Below are 22899 nucleotides of genomic sequence, written 5' to 3' on the forward strand. Positions count from 1 at the left end.
GGTGAATTCCAAACAGTTAAGGCAAACATAACACCAATTCGACACAAATCTTTTAGAAAATAGAGGAGGAGAAAATACTTCCAAATCATTTTATGAGAACACGTCCAAATCATTTTATGAAGCCAGTATTAGCCTAATACTAAAGACAGAAAAGTAGACAATAGTTAGAAATACTTAGGTACCTATCACCCAGAATTAACAAGCATTAATATAACTGGATAATCTTTTTAAACATTCACTTTTAAAACATTTTTCTATAAAGAAGGTGTAATGAAGAAACTAATTTGCAATGATATCTTATTTCATAAGAATGTCAGGATCAGTTAGAATACTTTCCAGCTTATATCACACATAAATAACAGTATCTGTATAATGATACTAGGGAAAATGGAGGATGCTGCTGCAGGATAGAGTCAAATAGTCTGAGGACTCCAGGCGTCCTTTACCCAACTGTCCAGAAAGCTGAGGTACTCAATGTATTATTATACCTAAAACCTGTTCAGGGCACAATAGTGTGTCACATCACAATAATTAGGAAGCTCTGATCTAGGGCAAAAAGCTTATCTCTCTGGCTCCTTGACATGTAGAGAGTTACTGAACAAGGTATAGTTTGTTTAAAAATCAGGTACATTGGAATCAAAGTCAATGAAGAGGGAGAGCAAAATAGGGGTGGGGCGCGAAGACAGAAGTGAGAAACTTCTCCTTTTGCAGCTTTTTGTAAGTTGGATTTTTAACCTTATAGATGCATTAAAAATAAAATTACAGAGAAAAAAAGTAAATGCCTTGGGTTATAATATCAGTTTCACTACTAACTACTTGTATGACTTTTGGTAAATGCATTTATTTATGTGAGCTTTACTTTCCAGACAGGGCAAATAAAATAGATAATCTACTTCTTAAATGCTCTAATACTACGATTTTTTAAAAATAAAAGCAATAGAAGCAAATTAAACCTGAAAAATTTGATTTCTGAAAAAAAAATTTTTTTCAGAAGCCAAAAATTTGGCTTCTGGAAAAATTTCTTGTTCCTTATTCCTAAGCGCCATGCACCTTTGATGTTTTGGGACTCTTGTTATCTCACGCTAAAAAGCCCTAATAAAATATAAGAAATAAGATTTTTATTTAACATAAAAATCAGGTCATCACTGTATCTCATCAGTATTACTGGCTAAGCCTATTCATCTATTTCCTTTCTTTCTGCTACACTTCAAACTCTGACTTCCTGACTCAACAACTATCTCAGGCTTTTCTGATCCTACTTTTGATATTCTCTTCACTCCCTTAAATATACCATCTTACCTAGATGCTACACTGTTCAAAAATTACCTGTCCACCTCCATAACAGCATCTAGTCCAAGAACCTTACTGTCTTACACCCAGTAACAAAATACCTATCCCTCAACCACTAGCCATCCAGTTCAAAGGACTCACAACATTATAACTGCTATAGTACTAGTAAGCATCCATGAAAATAAAAATCTCATTTATTCAATCTGACTTCATATCTTCTGCTGCTGAAATCTGAAATGCCTTACAAGGTTCAGAGTATTTGAAGAGAAGAGCAAAAGGAAAAAAGTGAAAAAGGCATTTACAAGCCCCCTCACTCCCACCATCCCCACAGACCCCCCGCAACTGTGTTCTAGAAACATTACTTACACTTATTTCATTTATGAGATATTTAATCCTCATTTTACAAATAAAGAAACAAAATCCAAGATCAGGCCACACAACTATTTAGGAACAGAGCTTCTTAAAACCCATTTACGCCTAACTCCAAAACCCATGGACATAATAAGCCACATTGCTAAAATCCAACGACTATCTAATTTACACCTACGACCAATCTTAAAGGACAATCACATCTAATGATGTATTATTAATTAATAGTAACAAATTCCTACCTTTTTGTATACAGCTGTTACATCAGAATCCAAAACAATTATATTCCTTAGCTTTGCATTTATTTCAGTTACTGAAGGCCTCATTATCATCTCAGAATCAAGCCCTAAGGGAATAAAAGAATGATTAAATGACTTCTCTTTCATTTAATAGTTCTGAATTTATTTTTTCTGAAGTTTTATTACCTTCAATCTTAATTTCAGAAATGTTACGTTTCTGATCTTGAATAAAGATCTGTAAACATGATAATTCTGCTAAAATCTGCAAGGTAATAATATCTTCACTCTTGGGTAGTTTTAAAGCTGCAAAAAAAAATCATATCGTAAAATATAAGGAAAAACTTTTAGTAGTTACCTCACTACAGTTATAAGTAACTGAAATATCACATCAAATGATGATATGAAAGGAAAACCTGATTTACAATTCAATTGTAAGCAAGCAAGATATTCCCTACTAAATTAGGAATTCTAAAAAACAATCAAATCTAATGAAAACAAAGCCACACAAAAGCAAACAGACAAAACAAAAAACAGCTCCTCGATGAGGCTAACATTTGAAATTAAGAAACTGTAGTTGTAAAATCATAAATCTTTTGAGATTTACTAGGTGATACTTGCCATTATCAAACTGTAACTTTTCACAACTTAAAAAGTATTCTGATTTAAAAATATACTCTGATATTCAAATTTTGTTAGTTCTATTTTTCTAATATAAAATAACGATATTAGATGCATGAATTTTAATCTAAATCAAATACTTATACTGTATAATCTTCAATTAAAAAGAAGGATAGATAAATAAAAGCCATATTTTCTTCAGCAGTAATCACTTTTCTTTACTATTATTTTTTAAAATTACCTGGTAAATAATGAACCTTTCTAGATATAATCTAGGCAATAGAATTCTGAAGCCAATACTATAAGTTAATAATAAAGCAAGAGCCAAAATTCACTGATCTACTTGGTAAAAAAAAAATAGAAGTTGAACTTTAAAGAAACATACATATTTTTTTAATGACTTCTCCTTTGTCTTCACTCTCTGCAACATACACTGAGGCTGATTTTTCCTCCAATTGTGGAAGGATATTATTAAAATAATTTATTGTATTCAGAAGTGCTTCAGTATGTAAATGAATATCCAAAGAGGAAAAATTCACCTGAAGAGCAAAGTTGATTTTAGTAATAGGTCAATAAATATTTGTTTGCCTGTCCTGTATAAGATACTATGCTTTGTGGTATAAAAGATACAATTTATCCACAAGGATCTTATGGTTCTAGTTATAAAATAATTTTCAAAATATATTTACTTATAAATACAGTTTCTAATTAAAAAACCGATTCATATTCACTCATACCTTAATCAGTTGCACAACATTGTTATAGGTACTTTTCAAGTTGGGTACATTCTTTTCAGCCTATCCAAAGAGAAAAAAATCAGAATATCTTAGGAAGACATATGTATATACAATTATATAATGGTCTTAACATACATTGATATAATTTTCCAGCTATTTATATATATAATTATCTAAACAAACAACTGCTTCACCACAACAAAAGAAATTTGCTAAGCATAGGACTCTCTCACACATGGCAAGTATTCAACATATTATGTACTATTTCTCTTAGTATCAAAAGTGCAAATTTAGGTATTATCAAGTGTGGACAACAATCTTTCAGTCATCAACAACTCTGTAAGGTCCTCTGAATTCTTCCTGTATGTGAAAAAAATTTGTGACAGAACTGTCCACCAAGTACCCAAATACTCTGCATTATTTTTAGATCTTTACTCTATTAAAGATCTTTAGATCTTTAGATTTCTTTTGTAATACAAAAGCTATTTAATGCATAAAAAACAACAAAACCCCTAAAATATCTACATCAATAATAGTAAAAATGGTCTTAAAAGTGGTAAAATGCTCTTTTGGCACTATTCTCATTATAAAGTAATTATTAAAATAACATGGCACTTACATAAAAATAGGTCACATAAAAACTTATAAGTGATGAATCATAAATCAATAGGGAAGGAATGGTGTCACTGACACCAGGAAAATTAGGTAACTTCAGACAATGGTAGGAAATCAAGTGACAGCCTCATCTCGCATCATATACCACAATAAATTCCATAAAGATTATAAAGTTGATTTCTTTTGGATATCCTAATGGGGGAAAAAAGTCAACCTGCAGGACATTTCTACTTATAACGTAGGCTTCTTATTATTTTGCTATATGAAGTATTTATAAATCCCAACTATTTAATAGAGGATGACAAAACAAAAAAAAACCTTAAAGTTTTAGGAGTTATAGAGATCACATTAGAATGAAGATTAAACTGAATATTACTAAACTTACAAAAACTTGATTATAACATTTCAGCAGAACACTTACCATAGCAAGAACTGCTTACCTTCACATATTCCAGTGTTAACAGATCTTCCATTGTGTTATCCAGTGTTGTAATCAAATAAACTGGTTTCTTATTTGCATCTAAAAATACATTTAAACACTATTCTTTCATAGGAAAACTAATGGAAAATAAATGTAGGAAATATTAATAATTATAGAATTGAAAAAGAAGGATTTTCTGTATCACTTGTGAGCCTTGGATTCCATCTTGCCCAAGTCAGGTCCCTCCCTCCTTTATTTTAAACTCTAAAAATTTAATTTCTTCTCACAATTCCCTTCCCTTCTCTTATGCTACAACCCTAAAGACTCTTACCCTTATAAACCTAGGTAGGAGGTAAGGTAAGAAAAAGTAGCAATCAGTTAAAGAAGAAACAGAATGGTTATTATGAACAATGAAAGGACATGAGGAAAATTCTGGCCCTGAGCCACAGAAATCGCTAGAAAGAAAATTGTCAGACTCCCTGAAAACCTAATTGTTAAGAAGACAGATCAGGTATGTGATGAGAAACTAAGTTTTTCTGTATATTAGTCTAGATTAAAATAAACCCTAATACCATATAATCAGTCTTTATCAATTGTATTATTGCTTCTCCTCAAAATCTAAGAAAATAAGTGGGAAAACTGCTGTAGAAGAGTATTTTGTATAAAACTTTTAAAAGTATTATCACCAAATTACTTATAGCGCCTGGAAATCAATATTTAGATACTGGAAGAAAAGACAACAAATCAATCATTCCTCTCTTAAAGAAAAAATGCAACATATTACACAGAATCCTCCAGATTTAAACACTCATTAGCACTTAAGCCAGTCTTCTCCTGCAGGCACTAATCACATTTCAACCCTTAAGAAGATCCTCACTCTTTTCACACATTTATTCATTCAACAACTATTTACTGATCATTTACTTTGTGTAAGAATCTGTGCTATTCAATTCTTTCCACTCCCTCTAAGCGGAGAAGCAAGAATATTACAGAAATAGGTGCAGTGATGATTGTATATCCTGTATTCTGTGTGCGTTTTCCTACTCTTTGCTCTTGAAAAAACAAACAAAAATTAAAAACTGGTATAATACTTCTGGATTACTGGAGAACACTATCAAGTTGATTCACTTTTCTTTCCAATTACCAAAGCAAACTGTTTCTTGGTGTAAAAAGCAAAATAAAACAAAACTCTGTATCTGCTATGTATGATGGTTTTCTTAGCAAGAGATTATTTTAATGCAATCCACCACACTCAAGTTCTCAAGGGCTACAGAACCAGTGTAGAGTATGGAACTAAAATGTATAAATCATATCCAACGACTGAGCTTGCAGACCATAATACTTAATTTGCTTCCCAAAATACAAAATCATATTTAATCCAATGCTCAAAAAAAAAAAAAATGAAGTTTTCATGATACTAGTTAACTGACATCTTTGCCTGGGAATGAGATCCTAGAGAAGATGGGCTTCTTAAATCTTTAAGATGTATATAAGTTTATTCTCTACTTCTCTTAATTCCCACAGATAGAAATTAGGATTTCAATTTTCACTTTTAGTTTAGTTCTGCAACTACCTTATTTTCAGTATCTCAATTTACTGGGGGGGAAAAATCCTAAATGAGTTCAAAGTATTCACAAGATAGCTTCAATTTAAAACTTGAATAACTCATAGACATTAAAAAGTCAATAATCCAAAAAACGTCAGATTCCAGGATGGCCAAAAGTAAAGTACTTTTATACACATGTAAGCAGAACACATTTATGTGGTCTCAAAAATAAAGGTAAAGCACTACTACCTTTAATCTAAAAAAAAAATTTTCAAGCCAACTATATCAATAATCAGTTTGAATGTCAATGGTCTAAATGCACCAATTAAAAGACAGAGATTGCCAGAGTGGATCAAAAAATCAAAACCCGGGGCCGGCCCGGTGGCGCAAGCGGTTAAGTGCGCGCGCTCCGCTGCGGTGGCCCGGGGTTCGCTGGTTCGGATCCCGGGCGCGCACCGACGCACTGCTTGGTAAGCCATGCTGTGGCGGCGTCCCATATAAAGTGGAGGAAGATAGGCACCGATGTTAGCCCAGGGCCGTCTTCCTCAGCAAAAAAAAAAGAGGAGGATTGGCGGATGTTAGCTCAGGGCTGATCTCCTCACAAAAAAAAAAAAAAAAAAAAAAAAAAAAAAAAAATCAAAACCCAACGATATATTGTCTATAAGAAACCCACCTCAAGTATAAAGAAACATACAGATAGACAGCAAATGGATGAAGAAAAATATATCATGCTAACACTATAAAAAGAAAGCAGGATACCTATATTAATTTTCACACAGAGCACACTTCAAAGCAAGAAAAGTTATCAGGGATAAAAAAAGGCATCACATAATGATAAAGGGGTCAATTCTCTGTGAAGACATAACAATCCTTATTCTTCTTTGGCTTCTGTATATCTTCTTTGGTGAGATGTCTGTTAAGGTCTTTGCCCCATTTTTTCATGTTGTTCATTTCTTCTTGCTGAATTTTAAGAGTTCTTTGTATATTTTGAATAATAGTCCCTTATCAGATGTGTCTTTTGCAAACATTTTTTCCAAGTGTGTGTGGCCTTTTATTTTCTTGACAGTGCCCTTTGCAGAGCAGAATTTTTTAATTTTAATGAAGTCCAGTTTATCAGTTCTTTCTTTTATGGATCATACTTTTGGTGCTGTATCTAAAAAGTCATTGCCAAATTCAAGGGCATCTAGATATTCTCCAATGTTCTTGAAGTTTTATAGTTTTGCATTTTATATGTAGATCTGTGGTCCATTTTGAATTGATTTTTGTGATAGATGTAAGGTCTGTGTCTAGATTCTTTTTTTGCATGCGGATGTTCATTTGTTTCATCAACATTTGTTGAAAAGACTTTGCTCCATTGTACTGCCTTTGCTTCTTTTAGTTTGAAGTAGTCTCACTTGTTTATTTTCGCTTTTGTTGCCTTTGCTTTTGGTGTCAAATCCAAAAAAATCATTGCCAAGACTGATGTAGAGGAGCTTACTGCCTATGTTTTCTTCTAGGAGTTTTATAGGTTTAGGTCTTACAATTCAAGTCTTTAATCCATTTTGAGTTAATTTTTGTATATAGTGTAAGATAGGAGTCCACTTTCTTTCTGTCACATGTGGCTGTCCAGTTTTCCCAGCACCATTTATTGAAAAGACTGTCCTTTTCTCACTGTATATTCTTGGCTCTTTTGTCGTAAATTGACTATATATGCATAGGTTTGTTTCTGGACTCTATATTCTTTTCCATTGATCTATGTGGCTGCTTTTATACGAATATCATATGTTGTCAACAATATAGCTTTGTAATATAGTTTAAAATCAGGGAGCATGATGCCTCCAGCTTTGTTCTTCTTTCTCAAGATTGCTTTGGCTATTTGAGGTCTTTTGTGGTTCCATACAAGTTTTAAGATTTTTTTTTTTTTTCTGTGAAAAATGCCATTAGAAATTTGATAGGGATTGCATTGAATCTGTAATTTACTTTGGGTAGTATGGACATTTTAACAGTATTGATTCTTCCAATTCATGAGCACAGAATATCTTTCCATATATATGTGTCTTCTTCAATTTATTTCATCAATGTCTTATAGTTTTCACTTTACAGGTCTTTCACCTCCTTGGTTAAATTTGTTCCTAGGTATTTTATTCTTTTTGATGCAATTGTAAATAGGACTGTTTTCTTAATTTCTCTTTCTGATAATTCATTATTAGTGTATAGGAACGCAACAGATTTTTGTATACTGATTTTGTATCCTGCAACTTTACTGAATTCAATGATTAGTTCTAACAGTTTTTTGGTGGAGTCTTTAGGGTTTTGTATACTAACATCATGTCATCTGCAAATAGTGACAGTTTTACTATTTGGGTTAATGAACAATTACTGCAAATAGTGACAGTTTTACTATTGAGTGAACAAAGAAATCAAAAAGAAATTTAAAAATACCTTGAGACAAATGAAACAGGAAATACAACATACAAAATTCTCAGAATGCAGAAAAAGCAATTCTAAGAGGGAAGAGCATAGCAATAAATGCCTATCTCAAGAAAGAAGAAAAATCACAAATAAACAACCTAACTTTACACCTCAAGAACCTAGAAAAAGAGGAAAAAGCCCAAAGTTAGTAGAAAGAAAGACATAACAAAGGTCAGAGCAGAAACAAATGAAATAGTAGCTAAAAAGACAATAGTAAAGATCAATGAAACTAAGAGCTGATTCTTTGAAAAGATAAACAAAATTGACAAACCTTTACCTAGACTCACGAAGAAAAAAAGAGAGAAGTCTCAAATAAAATCAGAAAAGAGGAGATGTTACAACTGATAACACAGAAATACAAAAGATCATGAGACTATTATGAACTATTACACGCTAACAAATTATACAACCTAGAAGAAAAGGATAAAGAAACATACAACCTTCCAAGACTGAATCATCAAGAAACAAAAAATCTGAGTAGACCAATTACTTGTAAGGAGACAGAATTAGTAATCAAAAATCTCCCAACAAACTAAAGTCCAAGACCAGGCAGCTTCACTGGTGAATTCTACCAAACATTCAATGAAGAATTAATACCAATCCTTCTGAAACTCCTCTAAAAAACAGAAGAGGAAGAAACACTTCCAAACTCATTTTAGGAGACCAGCATTACCCTGATACCAAAACCAGACAAGGATGCCACAAGAAAAGAAAATTACAGGCCAATATCCCTAAGGAACATAGATGCAAAAATCTCAACAAAATATTAGCAAACCGAATTCAACAATACATTAAAAGGATCATACACCATGATCAAGTGGGATTTAGTGAAAAATGCAAGGATGGCTCAACAACTGTAAATCAATGCAATACACCACATCAACAGAATGAGGGATAAAAATCACACGATCATCTCAACAGATGCAGAAAAGGCATTCGACAAAATTCACCCATTTATGATAAAAACTCTCAACGAAGTGGGTATAGAGTGATTGTACCTCAACATTATAAAGGCCACATATGACAAGCCCACAGCTAACATCATACTCAACAGTAAAAAGCTAAAAGCTTTTCCTCTAAGATCAGAAACAAGACAAGGATGCCCACTCTTGTGGGTACTCTCCACAGTGTTCCTTCATTGCATGAATGTTCAAGATGTCCTCTCCCAGATGCAGTGGAAAGTATAAAAGTCTAATAGGAAGATGTTCCTAAACAGCTACCTGCCACTTCTACACAAGTATTGGAAGTTCTAGCTGGAGCAATTAGGTTAAGAAAAACAAATAAAAAGCATCCAAATTGGAAACAGTTTATCTTAATCATTCCATCAACCATTCAGAATTATCTTTCAAGGAAAAACCCAAAAATGTAAGGGAGGAAATATAAATAATACTCTCCTAAATGCCCAACACAGCAAATGGAAATATTTTCTAAGGTATCATATAACTCATCCATTATGATTCTAGGACATAAAGTGTTTGTGGTAGGCAGAATAATGCCATGCCCTTTCCCCTACAAGGATGTCCATGCTCTAATTCTCAAAAACCTGAGAATATGTTACCTTATATGGCAAAAGGGAGTTTGCAAAGGTGATTAATGTTAAGGTTAAGGGGAAATTATCCTGGGTTGTCCAAATGTGCCCAATCTAATCACCTTAGTTTTTAAGAGTGGAAGCAAAAGGCAGAAGAAAAGGTTAGAGAGATGACAGCATGAGAAGGATCTAACACCGCATGCTAGTTCTGAGATATAGTGGACAATGTGCAATGACCTAGAGAGATCTCTAGGAGCTAAGGCCAGGCCTCACCCAACAGACAGCAAGGAAACAGACTTAAACCACAGGGAATTAAATTCTGACAACACCTGAGTGAGTCAGGGACTAGATCTTCCCCTAAAGCCTCCAAAAAGGAAGTCCTGTTGATACCCTGATTGAGACTTGTTTCAGCCTTCTGATCTACAGAACTTATAAGATAATAAATTTGTGTTGTTCTAAGAGACTAAGTTTGTGGTAAATTATAACAGTATCAACTAATTCAGTGTTGTAATATACAGTTAAGTAGATTTAAAATTAAACCATGACTTTTATTTTCCTTAATGAAAAAAATTATCTTCATTTTATCTCTGATCTACCCCCCAGATTGCCAAGTATAAGATACAAGTTGAAGACTAACTCATAATGTATATTTCTCTGAGGATTTTTTAGCAAATATACTGATTTAAAGTCTAGAGAATTTAAAATTCACTAGTAGGTAGTAAAACAATAAAACTAATTTATTTATTTTAAAAGATAGAGATTCTTACCAAAGTATTCTGGGCATTTTAAGCAGAACTCTTTCAAAAAGGCATTTGCTTTCAAATCAAATGTTCTAAGCTCAATTTCTGTGCCCAATCCTAAGACATCAATTTCTACCACAGGTAATTCACAATCTCCAACAAGGTGATAAAACTGAATCAAAACCTGGAGAAGAAAAAAAAAAGAAACTACCACTACCTAAGACAAAAAATTGTTTACGTGGATGGTGGTTATATATGGATATATGAGGTATATATACAATATAAATGATACGTACTAAAATTTAGGAGAGATTTTATATGCACACACACACACAATTACACACTTACGCTGTACAATTATTTTCAGTAAATACATATTGAATAACCACAATACATCATCTAAACCCCTAATTCTGATTAAGGAAATTAATCTTCAAAGAAAGGGAAGGAAGAATCACACAGCAATGTTTGGATTCAGCTTAAACAGGATAAAAACAACAGCGCCTATTAGTAGGTAATGAGACTATATAAATAAGCTGTGAATAGCAGAAATGTCAAACAGTTTAAATAAGCCATATTAATTTTACCACTGTACATACCTCTGGCACTTCAAATCTTATTTTATACTGAGTCATATTTTTTGAACAATCCGGCTTCTGAAACTTTTTCTGTTGATAACTTTTAACTATAGTCGGAGATGGAAGAGGCTCCTCCAAGGGACTACACGGTGCATCAAAAAATTCCTCCTCTGACTCTAAATATCATAGAATATTGTTTAAGTCAATAATCAAAATGATTGTTTTAATAACATTTTCATAATTTTTCTGAAACAAATATGAAGACAAACACTAACAGTCTATTTCAAAAATTGAATGTAAAAATAAATAGAAAAGAATAAAGAGATTACATCTGAGCAAATAACATTCTGGATGAAAAAAAAGTGTGGAAAAGTAAAAGATGCAATCATCAGATTAATGAACATCATCTTTTAAACATCATCATCTTTTAAAATCCTTAGTCTATCTAAAGCCTGCCATAGAAAATTTTACAGCAAATGTCAATGCCAATGATTATATACACCATCAATACTCATAGGAACACACTAATATTAATATGCTCATTCTACCTGGATAGTAAAACAGGACTTAGTCACAAACTCTCCAATACTAAAAGCAGAAAGCAGGCCTTGAAGTCTGAATGAAGAAACTGAGATTTACCACCAGTTTCTAGAAAACAAATTTCTAGAATTTGCTATTAAAAAGGAACCAGAAACTAGTAAAACCATTAAGAGAAGGTTTAAAGCAAACTAAAACCATCTGAAGTATATCCCTAATAGCCTAAGATCGAATTTAAGGTACATGATCTCACAAACAAAATCTCTTTCCTGCCCTCCCCTCCCTGGTCACCACACACAAAGGAAAATATGCTCTGGAAAACCAAGGATCAACATGGCAATTTCTGTTATTTAACATTTAACAATTTTAAAAGTCTTAAAAATAAAGAAATACATTTATTTTTCTTTCCAGTGTGGATAAGAAAAAGCATATATTTGATATCAAAATATTTACCAGTTTTCATGTGTGATACAGGAATTAAAGCTTGATTTTTTTCCGTTAACAAAAAAGGAAAATATAAAAAGTAAAAAAAAAAAAAAAATTTTTTTTTACCATAACCAAATTTTCCAAATAGCTAACATTTAATAATACATTGGGTGTAAAAGTAACATTTAATAATACATTAAGTGTAAAAGTAACAGTAACACATTATAAATTAGACATCTACAAAGTTTCATGGGGTCTCAGCTCACAGTAGGATAAAGATGATTAACTTAGTAGTGGTCCTTGCGATTATGAGTTCAACTTTCACACACAAAAAATTCCACTGCAAAAGCCACTTAAGAAACATCCAAATTATTTTTAAAAAAATGTTAGTAAAAATTTACAAGTATCTGCTATTGCCTGAAATTTTTATATGGTCTCAAAATGAAAATTATTTTCATAAAATATTAAAATAAGGAAAATTTCCTAAAGCAGTTTCATTTTACCATCTTCAACACATGGAATTTCCAAGAGAGGATACATTTTCTGTGAAATCTGTGACGTTCCCAAAGAAGTGGACCTTTGAATCTGAAAGAAAAGTAATTTACTGTCAATTAGCACAAAGACTTTTATTCAAAGTTTTAAACAGTTTTGACCAAAACAAACAAAACCCTCAATTTGAATTAACTGAGAAAAAAATCCAGTCTTAGATTTAGACTAGCAATTAGAATTAGAAACATAAATTGTAAAATGTAGATTTAAAAAAGTGGTTTTACAATTTCAAGACAATATAAATTGTGTTATAACTGTAATAATAATTTCCTTGTTGATAGACTTTGAGTAGGAAGAGATCTGAAATATATCTTAACTCAATGTCTTACTAAATAAGGAAGCCACCTCCAGGACACCCATAAGAACAACCAAAAGTTTCAATATTTAAAGCTTCTAGAGTGAAGGAACTTGCAATTTTATTTTTATTTTTTTTAAAGATATTTTAGCAAATTTACTTTTTTACTGTTCTGGGAAATACAGCATACAAAAACACATAATGCAGTCTAAAAAATAATAATGAAAGACACTCCTCAATCTTTCACCCAGGCCAAGAAACAAAACAGTACTACACCCTTACCTAGAAGCATCTTACATGCTCCTCTTTGATCACAATTCCTGTAACTGATCATAACCTGTTTTTAACATCCTATGAATGATTTTCTAAATAATACACTGTTTACCTCTGCTTCTTTCTAAACTGTAGAAAAACGGAATGTTGTCGCATATATTTTCCTGTAACATTCTTTTTCTACAAAACAATCTTTAAATTTTATCCATATTGATAGTTTACTCATTCTCACTGCTATATTGTATTGCAATGATGAATAAACCACTACTTATTTGTCCATTACACTGTTGGTAAATATTTGTATTGTTTATAGATTTTTGCTTTTGCTCACAGTGCCACTATAAGCATCCTTGAACACGCCTCCAGGTACTCATATGCAAGATTTTCCATAGTGTATATATCAAAGAGCGGAATGCATATGTTCACCTTACTAAGTACTATCAATATATTTTTACAAGTGGTTGCAACACACTACACTAACGTCAGCAGATTAGAGTTTCTATGGCTCCATATCCTCACGAATGCTTAGCATTGTCAGACATTTTAAATTTTGTCAATCTCGCTAGCAATTTCACCTTAATTTTAAGTAGAATTTCACAAATGTGTAATAATTACACATCACATCATAGGTTCATGGATTGGGTTTGTCCTTCTCTGAATCTTGTCCATTTTGGGAAAATATTTTCATTGAAATATAACCTACTACACAGAAGTATAAAATTCAATAAATTTTCAAAAAGAAAACACACCCACGCACCCAAAATCCACATCCAGGAATAGAGGGATTACCAGCAACTCAGAAGCCTCCCTCATGCTCCTCACAATCATTAGGCATTCCCCCCAAAAGTAACAACTACACTGCCCTAATTTCAATTTTTAATGATCTGAAATTTTTTACGTCCACATTCATGAAAGAATGGTTTTGTTTTGCACTTTCCTATGAGTAAAAAAGTCTAACATCTTTTCACATGTCTGCTCATTTCCTATTGGGCTGTTCCTATTTTAGATAAAGCTTCCTATAAATTTATGTGCTACCAATATTTTTCCCAATTGGATGGCTTGTCTTTTTCATTTTTAACAGTGTCTTTAAAATGCAGAAAATTTTCATTTTCATCAAGTGTCATTTATTTTTTTCTTCTATATTTGTGCTTTTTTATTCCAAAATATCTTTACCTACCATAAGTACTCAAAGATTTTCTATAATGCTTTTTGTTAAAGACCATTTACATTTAGGTCTATATTCCATTTCAAGTTAAATTCCGTGTATGGTAAAAGCTAACGGTTGATGTTCATTTTTTTTTTCCCCACATGAAAATCTTGTTATTTCAGAACCATTTGTAGAAAGGACTATCCTTCCCCTACTTAGTTGGGTCAACACCTTTGTAAGAAATCAAATATATATTAATTAGATATTCTATTGTGGATTTATTTCTTGAGTCTGTTCTACTTTATTGATCTATAAGTCTATTCTTATGTCAGTACATCACTTTCTTGAATAAAGTAGCCCCTAAAATAAGCTCTGAAATCAAGATTTAGAAATCTTCCAACATTATTCTTACCCAAAATTTGTTGGTAATTGTATCCTTTGCATTTCCATATATACTTTATAATAAGCTTGTTAATTTTTGGAAGAAAAATCTTCTGGTACTTTGATCACTATTGTGAGAAATCTATGGAGTTTGGAGAGAATTGCCATCTTAATAAATTCAGTCCTCCAATCCCAGACTACGTATATCATTCCACTTATTTAGGTCTTCTCTCATTTTTTTCAGAAATGTTTTGTAGTTTTAAGTATATAAGTCTTATACTTCTTTTGTTAAATTTTTCCTAAGTATTTAACCTTTCTTAACACTATTATGAATGGAAGATTTTTCTTAATTTCATTTTTAGAAACAACTAATTATTTACATTGGTAATGTATCCTGCAACCTTGGAAATAAGCTTACTATTACTACTGGTATTTTTCTATATTCCTTAGGACTTCCTGAATAAATGATCACGTCATCTGCAGTAAAAATAGTTTTACTTTTTCTCTTCCATCCTGCCTTTATTTTTCTTGGCTTACTGCAGAGGCTAGAACCTCAGTACAAATTTGAATAGAAGTGGTGAGAAAAGGCATTCTTGCATTATTCTTGATCTTATGGGAAAAGCATTTAATCTTTGAAATTATCATATTAGCTATAGGTTTTTCCTAGATGTCCTCTACTAGGTTGAGGAAGGCTCCCTTTTATTCCCAGTTTGTTAATAGGTTTTATCATGAATGGTTGTTGGATTTTGTCAATGCTTTTTCCTCTTCTATTGAGATGATCATATACTTTTTCTCCTTTACTCCAAGAATGTGGCTAATAACATTGATTAGTGAATCAATTTTACTTCCTAGGGTAAATGCATTTAGTCATAGTGTATTATACTTTTTAAATATCATACTATTTTGATTGCAATATTTGTTAAGGATTTTTGCATCTATGTTAATGAACACATAGGTCTGTAGTTTTCTTTTCTCATAATTCCTTTGACTGGTTACAATATCATGCAAAGAAGCAAGAAAGTATGGCCCATGCACAGAAGAAAATTAGCAGAAACAGTTCAGGAGAAAGCACAGGCATTGGACTTACTGAAAGAAAATTTCAAATAAACTGTCTTGAATACACTCAGAGAGCTAAAAAGAACCACTGAGAAAGAGCTAAAGAAAACCAGAAGAATAACGTCACAACAAATAGAAAATATCAATAAGGAGACAGAAATTAGAAACAGAAATCAAACAGAAATTCTAGCCCTGAAAAGTATAATAACTGAAAAAAAAATTTCATTAGAGAACTTCAACTGCAGATTTGAGCTATCAGAAAAAAGAATTAGTGAACATGAAGATAGGTCAATCAAAATTGTCAAAAAAAAAAAAAAAAGAGTAAAGAAAAGTGAACACAACCTAAGGGGACCTGTGGGACATCATCAAGTGAGTCAATATACACATTATGAGAATTCCAGCAGCAGAAGAGAAAGAGAAAGGGGCAGAAAGAATATCTGAAAAAAAAAATAGCCAATAATATCCCCCAATTTGAAGAAAGACACAAATCTAAAAACTTCAAGAACTTCAATGAACTCAAATAACACACACTCAAAGTGATCCACACCAAAACATAGCATAATCAAACTGTTGAAAAACAGACAAGAGAGAAACTTGAAAGCACCAACAGAGAAGCCAGTTACCACATACTAAAAATCCTCAATAAATTAACAGCTAATTTCTCATCAGTAACTATGGAGGACAAAAGGCAATGGAATAACATATTTAAGATGCTGAAAGAAAAAAAAAATCAACCAAGAATTCTATGTCTGGCAAAACTGTCCTTCAAAAATGAGAGAGAAATTAAGACATTGCCAGACAAACAACAGCTGAAGGAGTGTGTTACCACTAGCTCTGCCCAACAAGAAATGCCAAAGAGAGTCTTTTAGGTTGAAGTAAAAGAACACTAGATAGTAACTCAAAGCCATACAAAGAAACAGAGATCACTGGTAAAGGTAAATACATGGGCAAACACATAAGAAGGTATTATTGTACTTTTTGTTCACACCCACACGTTTTTATTTCCCATACATTTAAAAGAAAAACATAAAAAATAATTATAACTCTATGTTACAGAGCACCCAGTGTAAAAAGATGCAATTTGTGACAACACCACCTTAATGGGGAGAGGACAGAGCTGTAATGGAGAAGAGTTTTTGTATGCTATTGAGGTTAAGTTGGTATCGATTCGAAACACAATATTATAAATTTAGAATGTTAAATGTAATTGACATTTAACATTTGATTCCATTGTGGTTGGAGAAGATTCTTCATATGATTTCACTCTTTTAGTAACCATAAAGACCATAAGGAAAATATCTAAAAGTATACACGAGAAATTACAAAGGAATCAAAATGATTCATTCCAAAACATCAACTACACACAAAAAGAGGCAGTAATAGAGAAAATATGAGACAAAAAGTATAAGATATACAGAAAGCAAACAGCAAAATGGCAGAAGTAAGTCCTTCCTTGTCAGTAATTACTTTAAATGTCAATGGATCGAACCATCCAATCAAAAGGCACAGATTGGCACAATGGATAAAAATATATTATCCAACTATATGCTGTCTACAAGAGACTCACTTAGATCCAAGTACACAAATAGCCAGAAAGTGAAAGGATGGGAAAAGACATTCTATGAAAACAGTAATCACAACAGAAGTGGCTATACTGATTTCAAACAAAAGACTTTAAAGGAAAAATTGTAACCAAAGGCAAAAAAGTCATCATATAAAATGAAAGGGAGAATTCATTAGGAAGATATAACCATTATAAACATATATACACCAAACAGTAGAGTCCCAACATATGTGAATAAAACACTGAAAAAATAGTATAAACAGTAATAGTAGGACAATTTCCAGGACAGACCATGTTAGGCAACAAAACAATGTCAAAAATTTTAAAGAGTGAGATCATATAAAGAATCTTATCCAACCACAATGGAATCAAGCTAGAAATCAATAACGGAAGGAAAACTAGAAAATTCACAAATACGTGGTAATTAAACAAAACACTCTTTTAAAAATCAATTGGTCCAAGAAGAAATTGCAAGAAAAATTACAAATACTTTGAGAGGAAGGAAAACGAAAACACATCGTATGAAAACTTACGGGATACCTTGAAAGCAGTGCTCAGAGGGAAATCTATTGTTATAAAAGCATACATTAAAAGAGAAGAAAAATTTCAAATCAATAACCTCACTTTATACCACAAGGAGCTAGAAAATGAAGATCAAACTAAGCCAAAAGGTAGCAAAGGTAAAGAAATATAAAGATTATAGCAGAGGTAAACGAAATAGTGAAGAGAAAAATAATAGAAATAACAAAAGCAAAAGTTGGCTCTTTGAAAAGATTAACAAAATTAACAAACCTTCCATTAGACTAAAACAAAAAAAAGACATAAATAACTAAAATTAGAAATCAAACTGAAGTCATTATTACCAACCTTACAGAAATAAAAAGAATTATAAAGAATACTATGAATAATTGCAGGCCAACAAATTGGACAACCTAGATGACGTGGACAAATTCCTAGAAAGATACTGACTACCTAAACTGACTCAAGAAGAAAAAGAAAATCTGTATAACAAGATTGAATCAGTAATCAAAATCCTCCCAAGAAAGAAAAGTCAGAAGGGTTCACTGGTGAATTTTGCCAACATTTAAAAAAGAAGTAAAACCTTCCTTCTCAAACTCTTCAAAAAAAACAGAAGGGGTGGGAACACTCCTAATTCAGTCTCTCAGGCCTGATAACAGAGCCAGACAAATACACCACAAGAAAACTATCGATTTGTATAACTTATGAATATAGATGCAAAAATCCTCACCAAAATACTAACAACCAAATCCAACAGCCTATTAAAAGGGTTATACATCATAACCAAGTGAAATCTATCCTAGGAAAGCAAGAGTGATTCAACAACAAAAAAAGAAATTTATTGGGGCTAGCCCTGTGGCGCAGTGGTTAAGTTCAGCGTGCTGCACTTTGGTGGCCTGGGTTCACGGGCTCAGATCCCAGGCATGGACCTACACCAGTTGTCAGCCATGCTGTGGCGGCAACCCACATATAAAAAACTGAAGGAAGATTGGCAACAGATGTTAGCTCAGGGCTAATCTTCCACAGCCAAAAAAAAGAAATTATTGTAAAACACCACATTCATAGAATGAAAGAGAAAAGCCCATATGCTCATATCAATTGAAGCAGAAAAAGCATTTGACAAAATTCACCACTATTTCATGATAAAAACACACAAAAATGTAGACATAGAGGAAAACTTCCTCAACACAACAACAAGCATTTATGAAAAACTCAAAGCTACAAGACTGAAAGCTTTCCACCAAGGATCAGAAAAAAGACAAGGATGCTCTCTTTCACTACTCCTATTCTATACTGTACTGACGTTCTAGCCAGAGCAATTACGCAAGGAAAAGTAGTAAAGACATCCAAATTGAAAAGTAAAACTAGACCTATTCTCAGATGACATGATCCTACATAAAGAAAATCCCACAGTCCAGAAAAACGAAACAAAACAAGAACTAATAATACTAAAAAGTTAATTCAGCAAAGTTGTAGAGTACCAGAGCAACATACAAATCAGTTGTTTTTTGATGCATCAGCAATGAACAATCCAAAAGGAAAAATGAGGAAATAACTTCCTTTACAATATCATCAAAAAGAATAAACTAGGAAAAATATTAAGCAAAGTAAAAAACCTGTACACTGAAAACTGCAACACATTTCTGAAAGAAATCAAAGAAGCTCTGAGTAACTGGAAAGACATCGTCTGTGTTCATGGATTGGGACACAATATTTTTAACATGGTAATACTATCTAAAGTGATCTGCAGATTCAATGCAATCTCAATCAAAATGCCAATTGCACTTTTTGCCGAAATGGAAAAGCCAATCCACAAATTCATATGAAATTGCAGGGAGCCTGAATAACTAAAACAATCATGATAAAGAAGGGCAAAATCAGAGGACTCACATTCACCAATATCAAAACTTACTACAAAGCTACAGTAACCAAAACAGTATGGTACTGACATAAGGATAGACATATTTATTGACCAATGGAATAGAATTGAGAGTCCAAAAATAAATCTATACAACTATGGCCAATTGCTTTTTGACAATGGTGCCAAATCCAATCAATGGGGAAAGAACAGTCTCTTCAACAAATGATACAGAGGTAAGTGGATTTCAACATGAAAAGAAAGACTTTTGGTACCCTACCTCACACCGTATTCAAAAATTAACTCAAAATGGATCAACAACTAAACATAAGAGCTGAAAGCGGGGCCGGCCTGGTGGCGCAAGCGGTTAAGCGTGCACACTCCACTGCCGCGGCCCAGGGTTCACCAGTTCGGATCCTGGGCGCGCACTAATGCACCTCTTGGCAGGCCATGCTGTGGCAGTGTCCCATATAAAGTGGAGGAAGGTGGGCATGGATGTTAGCCCACGGCCAGTCTTCCTCAGCAAAAAAAAAAAAAAAAAGAAAAAGAGAAGGATTGGCAGATGTTAGCACAGGGCTGATCTTCCTCACACACACACACACAAAAAGAGCTGAAGGTACAGAAGAAAAGAGGGATAAATCTGCATGATCTTGGATTTGGAAATGGATTCTTAGACATGATACCAAGCAACAAAGGTACATGAGCAACTAAAGAAAAAAAAATAGATAAATTGGACTTCAAAATTAAAAACTTTTGTACATCAAAGAATATTATCAAGAAAGGGAAATGACAAGCCACAGAATAGGAGAAAATGTTAACAAATGATACATCTGGTAAGAGTGATTATGTAGAATATATAAAGAACTTATAATTCAACAGCAAAAACAAACTCCAATTCAATTATGGACAAGGAGCTAATGAGACATTTCACCAGAGAAGATTAAAAAAAAGGTGGCCAGCAAGCATTTGAAATAGGTTCAACATCATTAGCTGTTAGTGAAACGCAAATGAGAACCACAATTAGATATCCCTTCACACCCACTGGGATGGCTATAATAAAAAAGGGAAAATAACTGTTGGTGAGGATGTTGATAATTTGGAACACTCATATATTGCTAGTGAGAATGTAAAATTATATAGCAGCTGTGGAAAACAGTTTAGTGGTTCCTCCGGTCTGGTGGTTTTATGGTAAACGTAGAATTATCCTGTGACTCAGCAATTCCATTCCTAGGTATATACCTAAAAGAACTTAAAACAGGATGCAAACAAACACTCATAGGTAAATCACCAAAATAACAAATGAAAAATGAGGTATCATTAAATATCCTAAAGCTATCAAAATGATAATAAGGAAATAACAGGAACAACTTTATTTCTATATATTCAACACCTTGGATGAAATGGACAAATTCCTTGACAGACAACATCTTCTAAAACTCATGAAAGAAAAAACTGATACTGTAAACAGTCCTGTAAAAATTAAATTCACAGTGTAAAAATCTTTCAAGAAATAAATTCCAAGCACAGTTGGCTTCAATGGTAAATTGTGACTCATTTAAGGTGGAAGTAGTATCAATTCTATACAAAGTATTTCATAAAGAAGGCAACATTTGCCAACTCATTTTATGAGGCTAGCATTGCCCTGATATCATAAGCAAGACAATACAAGAAAAAAGTACAGACCAATATCCTGCATGAACACAAATACAAAAATCGTCAATAAAATATTAGCAAATAAGTTCAAGAATATATTAAAAGGATAATATATCGTTAACAAATGAGGTTTATATTGGAAATGCAAGGAGAGTTTAACATTCAAAAAGTAATCAATGTAATTCATCATAGTAACAGAATAAAGAAGAAAACTATATGATCCCAATAGTTGCAGAAAAAGTATTACATAAAATGTGACACCTGTTCATGATACAAATAAAACTGTCAGCCAACTAGGTATAGAAGACTCTCTCTTCAACCTGGGAAAAAACATCTAGGAAAAACCTACAGCTATCATTATACTTAATAAGGTAAAGACTAAATGCACTTCTGCCCTCTAGGTTCTGGATAGTAGAAGCCTGGCCCACTGAAATTGAGGAGGAGGCTCCACCCTCTGAAATCCAGAAGGAGATAGCTTCAGCCCTCCAGACCTATGCCCTCTCAGCCCATGTTGGTAGTGGCAGCCCTGTGGATCTCAGGATAGCCTTCGGGGTTATTCTTCCCTTTTCTTGAAGGATAAAGCACGTTCCTGGCTGGATGACTCTGCTGTCACGCCCTGTAACATCTCAGAAGTCCAAGAGCTTTCCTTCATTTTGTCCTGACACTGTCCTTTTTAGTCCCAGCTGGCAGTGTTTCAGCTGGTGTAACCCCATCTCTATTCCTGGCTTCTGCTGAGATGGTGGACTGGATCCATGAGTTACACCCTTAACCTCTTTATCAAATGTTTGTACAGCAACACCCTTGGTGTTCTCTCTGTAACATACCTTCATTTTTTGCAAGATAGATAGGCTGTGCATTTTCCAGATCTTTACGTTCTGATTCCCTTTTGCTTAACAATTTCTTCTTCAAAATATATCTCTCCTCTCACCTATTACTATAAGCAATTAGGAAAAACAAGACCATGTCTTCAACATTTTGCTTAGACATCTCTTCAAATATCAAAGTTCATCACTTACAAGTTCTACTTGCCAGAAAACAATTCAGCCAAGTTCTTTGCCATTTTATAACAAGGATCACCTTGCCTTGAAACTCTTCCAGCCTCTACCAATTATCCAGTTCTAAAGCCACTACCACATATTTCGATAGTTGTTACAGCAACACCTCACTTTCTGGTACCAAAATCTGTATTAGTCTGCTAGGGCTGCCATAACACACTACCACAGATTGGGTGGCTCAAACAACAGAAAATTATTTTCTCACAGTTTTGAAGGCTAACAACTCTGAGATCAAGGTATTGGCATGATTGGTTTCACCTGAGGCCTCTCTCAAGACTAGGCTTGCAGACGTCCATCTTCTCACTGTGCCCTCACATGGTCTTTCTCATGTGCATGTCTGGGGTCTTTTCCTGTAACCAAATTTACTCTTCTTATACAAATGGCAGTCAGACTGGATTAGGGCCCACCCTAACGGCCCCAGATTAACTTAATCATTTTCGTGTGTGTGTGTGTG

The 22899-nt window shown here is 33.1% G+C and overlaps 1 protein-coding gene across 5 annotated transcripts in view; it reads right to left on the reverse strand.

Annotated features, from left to right (window-relative positions):
* VPS13A (vacuolar protein sorting 13 homolog A) overlaps nt 1-22899 on the reverse strand; it is a 249952-nt gene that overhangs the window by 134289 nt on the left and 92764 nt on the right. For all 5 annotated transcript variants that reach the window (XM_058565619.1, XM_058565615.1, XM_058565616.1 and 2 more), the window contains exons 24-31: nt 12599-12680; nt 11154-11308; nt 10582-10738; nt 4309-4388; nt 3254-3313; nt 2902-3055; nt 2085-2201; nt 1902-2005 (exon numbers count right to left, since the gene is read on the reverse strand). In XM_058565619.1, the coding sequence (XP_058421602.1) occupies nt 1902-2005; nt 2085-2201; nt 2902-3055; nt 3254-3313; nt 4309-4388; nt 10582-10738; nt 11154-11308; nt 12599-12680 (909 nt within the window). The remainder of the gene's footprint in view (nt 1-1901; nt 2006-2084; nt 2202-2901; nt 3056-3253; nt 3314-4308; nt 4389-10581; nt 10739-11153; nt 11309-12598; nt 12681-22899) is intronic.

The sequence above is a fragment of the Diceros bicornis genome, chromosome 22, assembly GCF_020826845.1.
Source record: "Diceros bicornis minor isolate mBicDic1 chromosome 22, mDicBic1.mat.cur, whole genome shotgun sequence".
NCBI classification, from domain to species: Eukaryota; Metazoa; Chordata; class Mammalia; order Perissodactyla; family Rhinocerotidae; genus Diceros; species Diceros bicornis.